Consider the following 14,364-nt stretch of genomic DNA (forward strand, 5'->3'; position numbering starts at 1 on the left):
CTCAGGTGGTGTGTTTTGCAATTTGGGATTTCATAACTCATCACTGAACCATCTATAGAGTAAAACTGTGACTTTCACAGTTGATGAGACAAAATAAACATTTTTTCATTACAACAGCCATATATACAAAAATATATTTTTGCATGTAATTTAGAATATTTGGCTTTTAGTTTACTAAGCCAAACTGAGAAAAAGTCTGATAGGGTATAAGTTATCCTTTATATCAAGAATCTGCAAAATTGTTTTCTATAAATGGTCAAATCTTAAATATTTTTAGTTCTGCAGAACATACAGTCTCTGTGACAACTACCCAACTCTGCAACTGTAATACAGAAACAACCATAGACCATTCGCCATAGACAATATATAAACAAATGACTGTAGCTGTGTCAGTAAAACTTTCTTTTGAAAAACAGACAGTGGGCCAGTTTTGGCTCATGGGCCATAGATTACCAGAGCCTGTTATAAATTATTTTCTACTCATGTAGAAGGTTAATATAAATTATTTTAAAATAAAAGCAGGGGCTTCCCTGGTGGCGCAGTGGTTGAGTCCGCCTGCCGATGCAGGGGACGCAGGTTCGTGCCCCGGTCCGGGAGGATCCCACGTGCCGCGGAATGGCTGGGCCCCTGAGCCATGGCCGCTGAGCCTGCGCGTCCGGAGCCTGTGCTCTGCAAAGGAAGAGGCCACAGCAGTGAGAGGCCCACGTACCGCTAAATAAATAAATAAATAGATAGATAGATAGATAGATAGATAGATAGATAGATAGATAGATAAAAGCAGAGAGGTCCCTTCGCCTGGGGTTAAGAAGATGCTGGGATGGACCAGACACGGGACTGGTGACAGGAGAGACACATTTGATGAAGCTTGATCTGCAGGAGGGCTCTCTGCAGGAAGAAGGCTGATTCTGCTGACTTTGTATCTTAGGAATGACCCCTCCTTTTCCCTCACTGTCCCTTAGAAAGAGAATGACAAGTTTACCACATGCAAAGTCTTCTTAAATCTCAAGAAAGTCTTAAGTGAGTTTCCCTAGATCCCCAGGGTAGGCAGCCTTCTTCTCACCACTACCCTTGTTCAATGACAGGACTCACCAACCCCTTCTCTGTCTAATCAAAGGGCCCTGTGTCCTCACCAAAGGGCTTCTTTTCTCTTGTTGTTTCTTGAGAAGTTTCTAGAACCCACAGTTATACTGGGTGGTCTTCCTCTCTCTGCAAGGTGAGACACAAGCTTCTTCCCAGCAGGAAAGAGACAGCAGAGGTCTTCTGGGGAGGGAGCTCCATATTGGGGATAGTCCAAGGGTCACCAGTCGGGACTTCCTTCTGCAGATGGAAAGCCTGGGAGGATTTGACACACTAGCTGGGAGCCTGCATAGTGTAGAAGACACGAAAGCCCTCTTTTCCTCCCATCCTCCCCTTATAGTGTTCTGCACTTATGATTATGCTCTACTGTCTACCTTTCCTCACTGTTCTTTTGGGAGGTGGGAGGACATGGGAGCCATTTACTTTTTTCTAAGGGGAGAGTTATTGAAAGAACTTAAATCCATATTGAAAATGAAAATATAAATGAAGCAGTATGTTAACACAGTAATGAATAGGTAATGGAAAAAAAAACTCAGAAGAAAACAAAGAAAAATGGAAAAGGAAACAAAACAAACATATAAATGACCAAGCAACTGGAAAAATGTTATTAGAGAAAAAAGCTCATGTTTATACACGGGCGTATTTCAGTGGGAGATTTGCACTTGGTAGACTACCTATAACAAGATTTTATGTTCAGTCCTTTCTGAGAAAAGAGATTTGTTTGTAAAATTGAGGAGAGATTAAGAGATGCAAAACCAGTACAATGGACCATACAGGGCTCTTTGGACGAGAAAGAAGGCTTCTATGCTGAGTGATGTAGCAGAGAAATTTTCCCATGTAGTACGCATGCTCACACACATGTGGCTGGGCAGAATGCAACCCACACACACGCAGTGATGACCCCATATGCCAATCTGCTATAGTGCCTCCCCAAGATACTGCATCAGTAACTATGGTCCATGCCCGCTTCACACTCTTCCAGTGCAGTAATTGGCCACTGTAGCTTGGTTACTGGTGACATGGCCATGGGTCTTTGGGAGAGAGAGCAGGTGCTGTACCAAGTTGGCACGCTTGCCTGACTCCTCCAAACCTACCTACTGTTTAAGGCTCTCGTTTCTCCAGTTAAGAGGGATTGACAACATAATAAAGAGGCAGTGGGCAGCTCACTGATAGAAATCCCAGGATCTCTTGCCTTCACTCTTCAAATTCAAGCTGCCTTGGCTGAAAAGAAAAGCTATTCTGCTGAAGGAGGCCAGTGAGATTTTATTATTTTTTTTATTTATTAATTTTTCGGCCAGTGAGATTTTAAAAGGTTTTCCTGACGTGTCTCTGCCCTGTTCCTACCCAATGTTGCACAGCAAGTTTCTTCACCTGAGGAATTATGGAATCGAATTACTAAAAGAAAATAATAATAAAATGTAACTAAGTGGTTTTTAAAAATAGACAAGTAAAAGCTAAAACTTTCTATATTAAAAGGAAAGGGCTCATTGCAAAGCTCCAAGAGATGTTTTATAAAATTGATAAATATGGGTTTGTAACTTTCTGGTGTGTGTACTGTATCTAGTATTTTAATTAGTTGCCGTATGTGGATGAATGCTTAAACATATTGCAGAGATTTTTAAGACATTTATTATACAGCACATTTAGTTAAATGCTATTTTACTTCAATATATTTAATCATCTTTTCTAACATCTTTAATGATCCTTAAAGTAAAAACGTCTGAATTTAGAATTTTACTTTTTTAGCGCTGCTTTACGTTTATGGACCGGGGTTTTGTGTTTAAGACGGTTAACAGTTATGTCAGCATGTTCTCCTCTGGTGATCCCAAGGTAAGAACCACGTACAGGAGTGCTTGCTTTCTAAACTGCTGCATTATAAATAAATAAACCGGTCTCTGTGTATATCTGTCTAAAACAATAACCTATGCATTATCCATATCAAAAAATAATTTCTATACCAATGGGAGGCAGCCTTTTAAAACGGTTCACATGCTCAGTAAGTCTACCCATTCCTTCCTTCACGGGGGACAAAAAAGGAGTGTGGAATGAGAGTGCTTACATTTCACTTTTATTTCCTGTGGGCAGTGAAAGGAGTGATTCTTTCCACCTGCAATTCTTCTGCCTCCGGTTTACTCGGAACTGTCTTGGTTTTAGCACTGAAAGTCCCACTTCCCTGGAAACCTTCAGTCTTGGGCAAAATGGGACAGTGGATCACCCTACCCAAATAGGGGCTATGTTTTGGGAGATAGGGAACGGTACTGTCTAGAGAGCAGCAGTTCTAAAAGTGTGGTTCCTAGACCAGTGATCTCGGAACAGAGCTACCACGGGTGGAGCCCAGAAATCTGGATTGCAACAAGACTTTCAGGTGATGCCTGTGCATTCTCAAGTTTGAGAACCACTGAGCTATGAGTATGAGTATGACTGGAAGTGGACCAGACCGTGAACGTTTATCAGTTAAGGTTCTTTGTCTCACAGCAACAGAAGCTTACTCCAAATTGAGCAAAAGGGAATTTGGGGGAAGGATATTGGGGTAAACAGCATTGATGAAAGAGCTGGAGAACTAAGCTTGGAAAAGAGCAGTGACCAAGGCACTTCCAGGCACAAGAGTAATCACAGAGGATGAACCAGTGGCCAGGGTCTGCTGCTGTCTAAATAAGCAAATGGGACCCTTTTCTCCTTCTTAATACTCAGCTTAAGATTTACATTCCAGAGAGGAAGCATGTGACCAACCTGCTTTGGGTCACATGCCTGCCTCTTAGGGAGGGAAGACAGGGCACCTGAATTAATAGTTCCCCATTAACCTTTACCCATTGGGAGGAAGATAAGTCCCCAATGGGAAATTATCTAGGTATTGGGAAAGAGTAACGAATATAGAAAAGCCAAAAATAATAATGATCTCCTTGGAGCCTTTCATGTTATGCTTAGGAGCCCGAACCTTATTTTTCGGCAGTGGAGATTTACTTTAGGCTAGGAGAGTTACATGGTTATATGTCATTTGATTTTGAGAATCCAGCTCTCTCTGTAAATATTTTTTGGAAGGATATCCTTCATTAGGGCTCCAGTTATGCATGACATTTTCAGAATATCATTTTAGGTATAATTCCAGTGAACTTAAACTATATATTTTATCAAAAACCAAACAGAACATACTCAGTGAAGAATGACTACCATGTAATTTAATTATGCTTCGTTTCACTTGGATGTGCAAAGGATTAAGTCAGATACTACCCTTGTTTGAGACGGCAGTATTTTAAATTATTGACTAAAGTGGCCACAAAATATGATTCTAAAATATCTGAGCAAATGGAATATATTTTATTTTGTTAGCTGATATTAGTGAATACAGTGAACACAATCTGAGTCTTAAAAATTGATTACTTAGTTTGCATGACAATGAAAATAGAATGGTTATGAACATGCTAATTGTTCCTATTTATGTGATTGTGTTAAGTTGTCTTAGACCATGTCTGCACTTCGTTTATCTCTGTCCTACTCAAAACATTATTGAAATGACAGACCTGTTTGCTAGGGCAGGGAAGAGGTGGAATTAGATAATGTACTCCAAAAGCAAATGGCAGATGGAGAGAGATTCACTCTAACTTTAGATTATCTGCACCACTGTCTTCCTTAGCACTGGATCTTAGGAGTTGATTGGAGTGATATGTTCTTTGAGCTGAGTGTAGTTGAAGACCTCTGTACATGTGGTGAGGACCTATTTTTCCCAGAATAAACATGTTACATACATGCCAAAAGAAGCAAAACATAGGTCTGAGTAAGATTGTATCTCATAGAAACTCAATGTAGGTTGCAGCTGGGATCATTTCCTGAACAGGCCTTGTCCAATCTCCAAAAACAGGGGGCCTGACTACATTTACCACTTCAGAGGGGACAAAATCCTTTAAATTTAACGATGACCCAGTGGTCACACAAAAGTAACCCCACCTCCTTTTTAGATGTAAGATTCAAGTGCAGATTTTCCATTAACTTTCTTAGTGTGTGATAATAGTCATTTCTTTGCTTCTTTTTCAGACCTTATGCCAGTATAAATTTGATTTCCTCCAAGAAGTATGTCAGCATGAACACTTTATTCCTTTGTGTCTCCCCATAAGATCAGCAAACATTCCAGGTAATAATTCCCAGAATTTTTGTCTGTTCCTACAATGGGAACAAATATATTTTTTTGTTTGTTTTGCCTTTGTTTATTTGTTGTTGTTTCCCTGTTTCTTCAATGTTGGTTTTGTCTGAAGTTTTCACATGGGATTAGATCCAGGTAATCAGGTTAAAATGCAGAAGTTGGTGGCATGTGGTAAAGAATACAGCTCTGTATTTCTCAATTTTTGTCTATGTTTCCTTTTTCATTAATGAGAAGGCCAAGAAAACCATAAAATTAATGCTTGTAAATCAAAGAATTTTAACCTAGACCCATACTGTCTTTCACCATACTGGCTCCAAAAGACAACTTTCCTTTGATTTTGAGAGACATAAAATTACAGGGAGGAAAAGTTATACTTTGTGAGTATAAATTCATTTAAGATTATCAAGGTGTGTACATTAAAATGCAATTCCTCAAAATGAGTTTTATACAAAGAAAACTGTTACCTTGAAAGGGAGAAAAGAAGGCAGACAAATGGGCACCATTGTAAATACTCAATACCTCTGGGTCAGAAAGAGGCAGAGATGGGCGCACAGGTAAAAATGGGGCCTCACATATTGTTTACTGTACTTACTATAGTATAAATGGTCTATAGAAAATATTTTCATTTATTACTTTTGTTAAAATATGTATATACACACACATATCAGCATGATCATGGTAGAGAATAAGCATCGCCCATCTAGACATCAGAAACTAATCAAACATCAAGCTACATAGAAAATACTTAAATGATTTAGGACCTTAAACTACTTTACTTCTACTTTGTAAGGTGTACATATATCAAGTCATGTGGTGCACTAGAAACTAATATAATGTTATATGTCAGTTTTACCTCAATAAAATAAATAAATTGATTAATTAAATACTTCTAAGCATGAGTAAATTACAAGGCACAGTTTTGATATTCATGGAAAGCAGAAACTAAGATGGTAAAGAGCCTCTTCACGTGTATTATAGCTCACACTAATATTTTGGAAGGAAAGAGAAAGTAACGTACATTATCAAGCCTATAAAAGTTTTGTCTAGTAGGTCTGTCTTTATTCCTGTCTTACCCCCTAGGTTCTTCATGACATTTTTTTTTCTTAAATTCCATATATATGAGTTAGCATACGGTATTTGTCTTTCTCTTTCTGACTTACTTCACTCTGTATGACAGACTCTAAGTCTATCCACGTCATTACAAATAGCTCAATTTCATTTCTTTTTATGGCTGAGTAATATTCCATTGTATATATGTGCCACATCTTCTTTATCCATTCATCCGATGATGGGCACTTAGGTTGCTTCCATCTCCGGGCTATTGTAAATAGAGCTGCAATGAACAAGGGTGAGCTGTGACAAAGCGAGAGAGAGGCATGGACATATATACACTACCAAACGTAAGGCAGATAGCTAGTGGGAAGCAGCCGCATAGCACAGGGAGATCAGCTCGGTGCTTTGTGACCACCTGGAGGGGTGGGATAGGGAGGGTGGGAGGGAGGGAGACGCAAGAGGGAAGAGATATGGGAACATATGTATATGTATAACTGATTCACTTCGTTATAAAGCAGAAACTAACACACCATTGTAAAGCAATTATAACCCAATAAAGATGTAAAAAAAAAAAAAAGTTTTGTCATGTCAATCTTAAATATAAGCTGTATACATTATTCCATTCTTTTTCCAATTTACGAAATACATTTATCTAAATGCCTTCATAGAATAAAGGGTGGAAAAGTTATTTGGGACTGTAACATTCTTCGCTTTTTGTTTTATGTTTATGAACTAGTGCCAAGATATTACTGCGTTAGGCAGGCTGGTTACGACACTCAAGAGGATCAAACCTGTTTTTGTCATTTGGATTCTGGTTGTTTACTGCTTATCAGTAGCTCAGAAAAAGGCCTGACAGTCTCTGTGTAGATACGATATTATCAACAGCGAACATAAAAATATGTTTCGTAGCAAGCAGATTTCTGATAGAACAAAAAGGTGTCCAAGAAGAAGGCTAAGAATTAAAATAATTCTGTTCACGGCATTCATTTTTAAGGAAAGAAGTAAACAACCTCAGGTACTTGTCTTGAGAAACAAAGCTTTTTTGAAGGGACTCGCTCATATTTTAGGCCAGTGTATTTTAATTTTTCAGTATAAATTACACATAGTTAATGAATACAGTGTGTCTCTGAGTATGTATGTATCTGAATTTTTTGTTTATTTATATTACCTCCAGATCCTTTGACACCTTCAGAATCAATACAAGAGTTACATGCATCAGGTAAATAATGATATTTTATATTACACTATCTCAGCATCAATAACCACATCATAATTTGATAATATTGATGAGTATATATAGTTCAGATTTCCAACTGGAAATTCCAGATGCTAATAAGTAGCCATATGTTTAATACCGTCTAATCAAAATAGTCAAAAAGTTGATTGAGCTTTTCTCTTGTCACAGATAATTAAATGCTTCCCCAATTTGAATTCTTTCATACTTTATTCTCCAGAGTTGGAATTTTCTTAATTTCCCAAAGCATCTGAAATTTCTTAGAGGGCATCATAAATAAAATTCCCAATCGTATGTAATAACACGCTTGCTCAATGAAACTATATAATATTTCTATCAATAAACCATACCCCTGTTCAAACCATTCTCTCAGGATTTGAGATTATTAGAATCACATAAGTTTATTTTTACCCCAGACCAGTTTATAACTTCAAATAGTCCTGGCAATTTTTTTTCTAGCCATAGATTGGGAATCGGAAAGCTTGGTTCTCTTCCTGGCCCCTCATTATTACTCAGTATTTCATGGAAAGATTTATTTAACCTAAGCCCTTTGATCTTAGTTCCCTGAACTTCCACATTCCCCGTACTTCTGCCCCCAGCAGTATTTTTTAAAAATCAGTGTTTACTTTGCTCCTGGTCAGTTATGACCTGGAGTATTCTAATAGTTCATTCTTCCTAATGGGTAGCTATGAGGAGTAACGGAGATAACGCTTGCAAAGCGCTTAGCCGAGTGTTGGCACACAATACCTGTTCTATAGGTTGGACGCTAGTCCTGCTATTAACAGTTACGTTTGGGAAGCACATTGGCCCGTTCTCGATAAACGCACTATTACTTGAGATTTTAGCACTCTTTTCTCTATAATTCAGACTCAAAAGGGTGCAGCCCCCTTTGGTTTTCCTCTCTCTCTGCTCTTTTACGTCCTGCAGCTCACGTGTCCTGGTGACTTTACTGCTACTACTTGGGTCCTGCTACCCCAGGTCCAGAGGCCTTCTCACCATCCCCACTTCCCTGTTCCTCCAGCGTCCTGGATGGTAGCCCTCACCCCACATCTCCCTACAGTCTAATTCCCATTTATAGCCTATCATATTAATGGCTCAATAAAGCACAGGTCCGATTGGGCCACTGATCTCAAAGCTGTCAGTCACTTAACATTTCCTGTAGAATTACGTGCAAATGGTTCAGGGACCTAGACACCAGCTTAGGAATTTGTACTTGATTTTGCCCATCATCCAGTCCCAGTATATCTCTTCAGTCGTAATTCTCGCCACTCCTCTTTTGGCTGCTGTGCTTACTGGTCTCCTCCGTACCTGTGCTCCCCACATAACTGTGCTTTCAGAAGTCTGTGCCACTGAAACCCTCTCCCTTCTCCCAACTTCCTCTCCTCTACCCACTGCCTCCAACTGCCCCCCCCCGCCCCCCAGACTCTTTGCATCTTCAACCTTGAGCAACCTCAAAGGTCCATCTCAACATATTCCCTCCGGTCACATCTCCTGATTCCTCCAGGCAGAATATAAGCTTTTCTCCTTTCAACTCCGGTACTATTGTAGACATGCCACTTTTATGGAATTTGACATTTGACACTGAGTACTATTTGGATTAGTATAAACAGAATACTTGCTGAATGCCCCTCTTCACATTTTTCATCTCTGTATTACTGAATCCCTCCTAGTAGTGAGAGGGGTTGATAGTTGTTTGCTAAATCTCTCGATTATCAAGTGATCAGTTGATTTTCAATAACATGATCTCTTTACCTTCCTCACAAAGATATGCCTGAATATTCAGTCACAAATGAGTTTTGCCGCAAACACTTCTTAATCGGAATTCTGCTCCGAGAAGTTGGCTTTGCTCTGCAAGAAGACCAAGATATCAGGCACTTGGCTTTAGCTGTCCTAAAAAATCTAATGGCTAAGCATTCATTTGATGATCGATACAGAGAACCAGTAAGTGGTCTTCCTCTCTCCCTTCCCTAAACACCATTTAATGGTTCACTGCATTAAATGCATATCAAACCTACAAGTCTATTGATTTTCAGGTAAATCATTTCTTTTGACTACTTTTTCACCTAGGAGAAGCAGGCCCAGATAGCAAGTTTATACATGCCCCTCTATGGCATGCTTCTGGACAATATGCCAAGGATTTTCCTGAAGGACCTGTATCCTTTTACCATCAATACATCGAATCAGGTAAGTCTGCAGAATATTCCAAGTGTCTATCGTAATAAAGAATTTGCCTTTTTTATATTTTTGCCATAGATAACTATTTTCCCCCAACTGTGACCAAACTAAGAATTAAACAGCACTTCTTGCTAGGTGCTTTGAGACGTTTACATAGTGTCATTTGTTCCAGATTGGTCACTGACGCCTTCCACTTGTCCATCTTTTCAGCATTTTGTTTTCATTGTCCTCTGTTCTCTGCATCACCTTCCAATTCTCTCCAGTTTGTACCACGTTCCTCTGTTGCATTCATGGCCCCATTCTCAGTGTACACCTTTCCCCACCAGCTTTCTGCATCAGGTTTAGGCCCATCTGGTGTCAGTAGAGCCACGTGCCTTATTTGTAGTCACAGCCCAGGAGTGGCCTGTTTTGTCACCCCTCCTCCACTGAGCCAGCCTAGTGACTTCACAACAACCCTCTTGAGATCCTTTGACTGTGTTCAACTCCCAGATGAGTTGACGCACTGCTGAATCCAGGCAAGATGTTACCATCTAGAAGTTAGGAGCTATGTCTTTGGAATTTTTTTTTTAGACCTTGTTCAAATCCTAATAGTATCAGTTACTATCTATGTGACCTTAGATAAGTTATCCAACTTCTTTAAGCCTCTGTTTCCTCATTTATAAAATGGAAGAGAATACCTGTATCACAAGGTTCTTAGGAGGATTAAATTGTGGAATAGAGAACATTCATCATAGATACTGGCCTATAATAAGTACCTAAAAATTATTTAAAAAGTTTTAAATAATAGTAATATACATAAAATAATCCATGATAATAATGATATATAATCTACAATATAATCAATGAATTTATGATATCGCTTATAGGTAGAATCTAAAAAATACAACAAACTAGTGAATATGACAAAAAAAGAAGCAGATTCACATATATATAGAACAAACTAGTGATTACCAGTGGGGAGAGGGAAGGGGGGTGAGAGGCAATAGGGGTAGGGGATTAAGAGGTACAAACTATTATGTATAAAATAAACTATAAGAATATATTATACAACATAGGGAATATAGCCAATATTTTATAATAACTGTAAATAGAGTATAACCTTTACAAATTGTGAATCCCTATATTGTACACCTGTAACTTATATAATATTGTACATCAACTATACCTCAATTAAAATTTTTTTAAATCAGTGAATTTATCAATAACCATTCCAGCCATTTAGTCTATATCTAAAAGATAGTTTCTACTACATTGTTAAAAATTTTTTAAATCACGTAAGATTTAAAGTCTGACTAAGAGTATGGTTTAACTATATTAATTTTCATTGCCTAGTTTGGCAGAAGGTTTTGCTGAAATATAAAAGATCAAATCGCGTATCATCTAATGGAAAGTGTAACGAAGAAGGCATATGTGGGTTTGCAATGCTGAAATATGATGATTCCCACTAATTTCTTCTGTGCTTTGAATACAGGGGTCTAGAGATGACCTCAGCACCAATGGAGGATTCCACACCCAGTCAGCTATGAAATATGCAAACTCTGTGGACACATCATTTTCTAAAGATGTTTTGAATTCCATAGCAGGTACTTCAAACCTTCCAGACAGTTGTGTTTAACTCTCATCCGTGTTTACGTTGTATATCACTGTGCTTTTTACCCACTCCATAATTCATTACACCTAATCTATGTGACAAAGTATACTGCATTTATATAGCTGAAGAGTCTTGTTACATATTTCTTTGCATGCCGTCCAGCAACTTCATCTTCTACTTAGTGTTCATTTTTACTTGGATCGAGGAGCAGTCTTCTCCGATGTTATCAAATTGTTTCATTCTGGAGACAATCTTGAAGTTTTCATTGCATACGGCCTTTTAAAGTATAATAGCCCTTCAACTTCAAAGATTATTCTTAAGAACTATTTTGGAAATGTCATCTTAATTTCTTATAAACTGTCAAAAATTGAAAGCTTCTTCCCCCAAAGCATCATTAGGAACTTTTATTATTCATTTTAAAACAGAAATGTTCTTTCAAAAGCTTTTGAAGAAATCAAAGGAAAAAAGATTTATTTCCAGTTAAAAAGGTCTACATTTTCCTAAATCCTTAAGGCTGGCATGGCTGTTATAATAATAGTTTAAAAGTTGCATATCTTTCATGGCAATGCCAGACTCTATTACGTCAGCTTTTCACAATACTGCTACCCCCTGAATGACCAGCGTCTTTTTGGTTCATCATTTTAGCTTTCTGTGTTGTGTGCCCACGCATCTCATTACCGTCTGTGTGCTGTGGCTTGTGTTTACAGCATTTTCATCAATAGCTATTTCTACAGTAAACCATGCTGATTCCAGAGCTTCGTTAGCAAGTCTTGACTCCAACCCAAGTACCAATGAGAAGAGCAGTGAGAAGACTGAAAACTGTGAAAAGGTACGGCTTCCCTCCCAAACTTACTCAGCATATTACCAGTCAGCAACCTCCTATTCTTACTCAATCCTAATTGGTTCTTCATTCCTAGATCCCAAGACCCTTGTCTTTGATAGGCTCAACTCTTCGGTTTGACAAGTTAGATCAAGCAGAAACCAGGAGTCTTCTTATGTGCTTTCTTCACATTATGAAAACAATTTCAGAGGGTAAAGAGAGTTCTTTAAATTTAAATTTTAAAAAGAAGAAAAAAACTTTGAATTTCAAAGAGTCTCATGCTACTCGGGGTTTCCTTTCAGAGACTCTGATTGCCTACTGGCAAAGAGCGCCCAGTCCAGAGGTGTCCGACTTCTTCAGCATCTTGGAGTAAGTTTTAGAGTTGATTACATAACGCTTTTTTCTGGAACCTTCAAAATACTTTAGTATATCATTTTTCATTCTAGGTACCATATGGTGAATGATCTATCAGTAATAATGCATAAACTATTTAAAGAAGACAATATTTTTCTTTTAATATACTTGGATGAACACTTTGTATAAATAAAAAGGCGTGAATAATTAGAATGTGACATTTTTTTCCTTTCTAGTGTTTGTCTTCAAAATTTCAGATACCTAGGAAAACGTAACATAATAAGGTAATAATTTTAAATTCCAAAAGGTTAGTCTGATATTTTGAAAAAAATTATGACATATTATTAATGGATCAGGTTAGACTTAGAGATTTATGTTAGAAATCTTAAAATGCAAATAAGGATTTTAAGGTTGACCTCACATTAGACATAGAAGTTTGATGAATACCCTATAGCCGTAGTAGATCTAGGAACAGTTAAAGCTGTCCAGGGAAAAAGCACAAAACACATTTCTGAAAGGAAACCACATTTCATGTAACTTCTCAACTAATTTATCCATCTTTATATGAAAATAACTTGAAAGATACCTATTTAAGAAAATACTTCCAATAAACTAAAAAAAGCAATTAATCTAGAAAACTGTGCTGTCATCCTTTTCTCATGAGAGACAGCAGTGCCCCTGGCATCTTCCCTAAACCCGCAATTTCCCATTTCCAGAAGAAAATGTGATTTTATTTTTCACAGCATGTGGAATATTTCATTGTTCAGTAATCGCTTTGTCAGTTGCCTTTTCTTAATTCATATATCAATTACAAACACTGAGTTCATATTAAAACTTCAGTTTTCCTTGCAGAAAAATTGCTGCTGCTTTTAAATTCGTGCAGTCCACCCAAAACAATGGAACTCTCAAAGGATCTAATCCATCCTGCCAGACTTCTGGCCTCTTGCCGCAATGGTACTGTCACATTTGCTTGATATTTAAAATTATATTGTGAGTGTACGTGTGTGTGTGTGTGTGTGTGTGTATACATACATATATATATATATATATATATATATATAGGCTGTGGATACACCCATATGCACACACACATGTGCATGTGTGTGTGTGTCTGTGTATATATATATCTCAAACCCAAAACAGATCTCAAGTAACTCTGTGTGTTTCTCTGAAGAAACTTTGACGGTACAGCCCTGTCTGCCCCACCAGCTTGTGAAAACCTAGAAGCAAGATTTGCCTTATTTATGTGCACCTAGCGTACAATGCCTTGTATAGGGTCAACGAGTGTCTTAATTTAATTGAACCTGAAAAGACATAATTCCAATAAATGCCTATTGTAATGTTTGCTAATCTAGTGACAAAGTAAAATGTGAGGTCATATCTCCCCTTTCCTCTTAGTAGTAAGTGTAATAATTTATCAGTATTCTTAGAGCTTAATGTGTTGTTTAAAGGGTCAAGGGCAATAGGAAGCATAGTTGGCCCCGTAAGCTCATTTTAGGTTTTTTAGTCATTAGAATAGTATATAAAGCCTAGGGTCACCCTCCATTAACCTACCCTACAGGAAACATTTGCCCTAAAATCCTGCCTTAAAGCTCCTCTGGGTCTAGTAAATCAGAATTCTTTGCTAAAATTTTCTCCAGTTTGATTTATTCTCCCCAGGAGTATCATAATAATGTATAATATGAAAATGGCTATATTTTAGAAAGAGCTTTAGAAAGAAATATGAATGTAGTACATAGCTAATAAACCATAAAATAAATTTTGCCTGTTTATCCATGGGGACCCCTTGAAATGGCCCCTTATGAGAAAATAAATGGCAGTTGAGTAGAGGACTGTAAACAATTACTTTAATGACAGTCGTAGCCCACCTGAGGTCACTGCAGTTTTGAAGACGTCTGGTGGGTTAGACTTTAGGCCCCTCCCTA

General features: G+C 37.9%; 1 protein-coding gene across 6 annotated transcripts in view; it reads left to right on the top strand.

The window, feature by feature from the left end:
* The window catches only part of DOCK10 (dedicator of cytokinesis 10), a 277,867-nt gene that overhangs the window by 227,687 nt on the left and 35,816 nt on the right, over positions 1-14,364 (top strand). For 4 of the 6 annotated variants that reach the window (XM_060016022.1, XM_060016023.1, XM_060016021.1 and 1 more), the window contains exons 29-39: positions 2,824-2,907; positions 5,107-5,203; positions 7,440-7,484; positions 9,265-9,440; positions 9,567-9,683; positions 11,146-11,257; positions 11,973-12,094; positions 12,183-12,297; positions 12,388-12,454; positions 12,676-12,723; positions 13,292-13,393. In XM_060016022.1, coding sequence (XP_059872005.1) covers positions 2,824-2,907; positions 5,107-5,203; positions 7,440-7,484; positions 9,265-9,440; positions 9,567-9,683; positions 11,146-11,257; positions 11,973-12,094; positions 12,183-12,297; positions 12,388-12,454; positions 12,676-12,723; positions 13,292-13,393 — 1,085 coding nt within the window. The remainder of the gene's footprint in view (positions 1-2,823; positions 2,908-5,106; positions 5,204-7,439; positions 7,485-9,264; positions 9,441-9,566; positions 9,684-11,145; positions 11,258-11,972; positions 12,095-12,182; positions 12,298-12,387; positions 12,455-12,675; positions 12,724-13,291; positions 13,394-14,364) is intronic. The other 2 variants (XM_060016026.1, XM_060016025.1) reach the window with 1 other exon arrangement.

The sequence above is a fragment of the Delphinus delphis genome, chromosome 7 (assembly GCF_949987515.2).
Source record: "Delphinus delphis chromosome 7, mDelDel1.2, whole genome shotgun sequence".
NCBI classification, from domain to species: domain Eukaryota; kingdom Metazoa; phylum Chordata; class Mammalia; order Artiodactyla; family Delphinidae; genus Delphinus; species Delphinus delphis.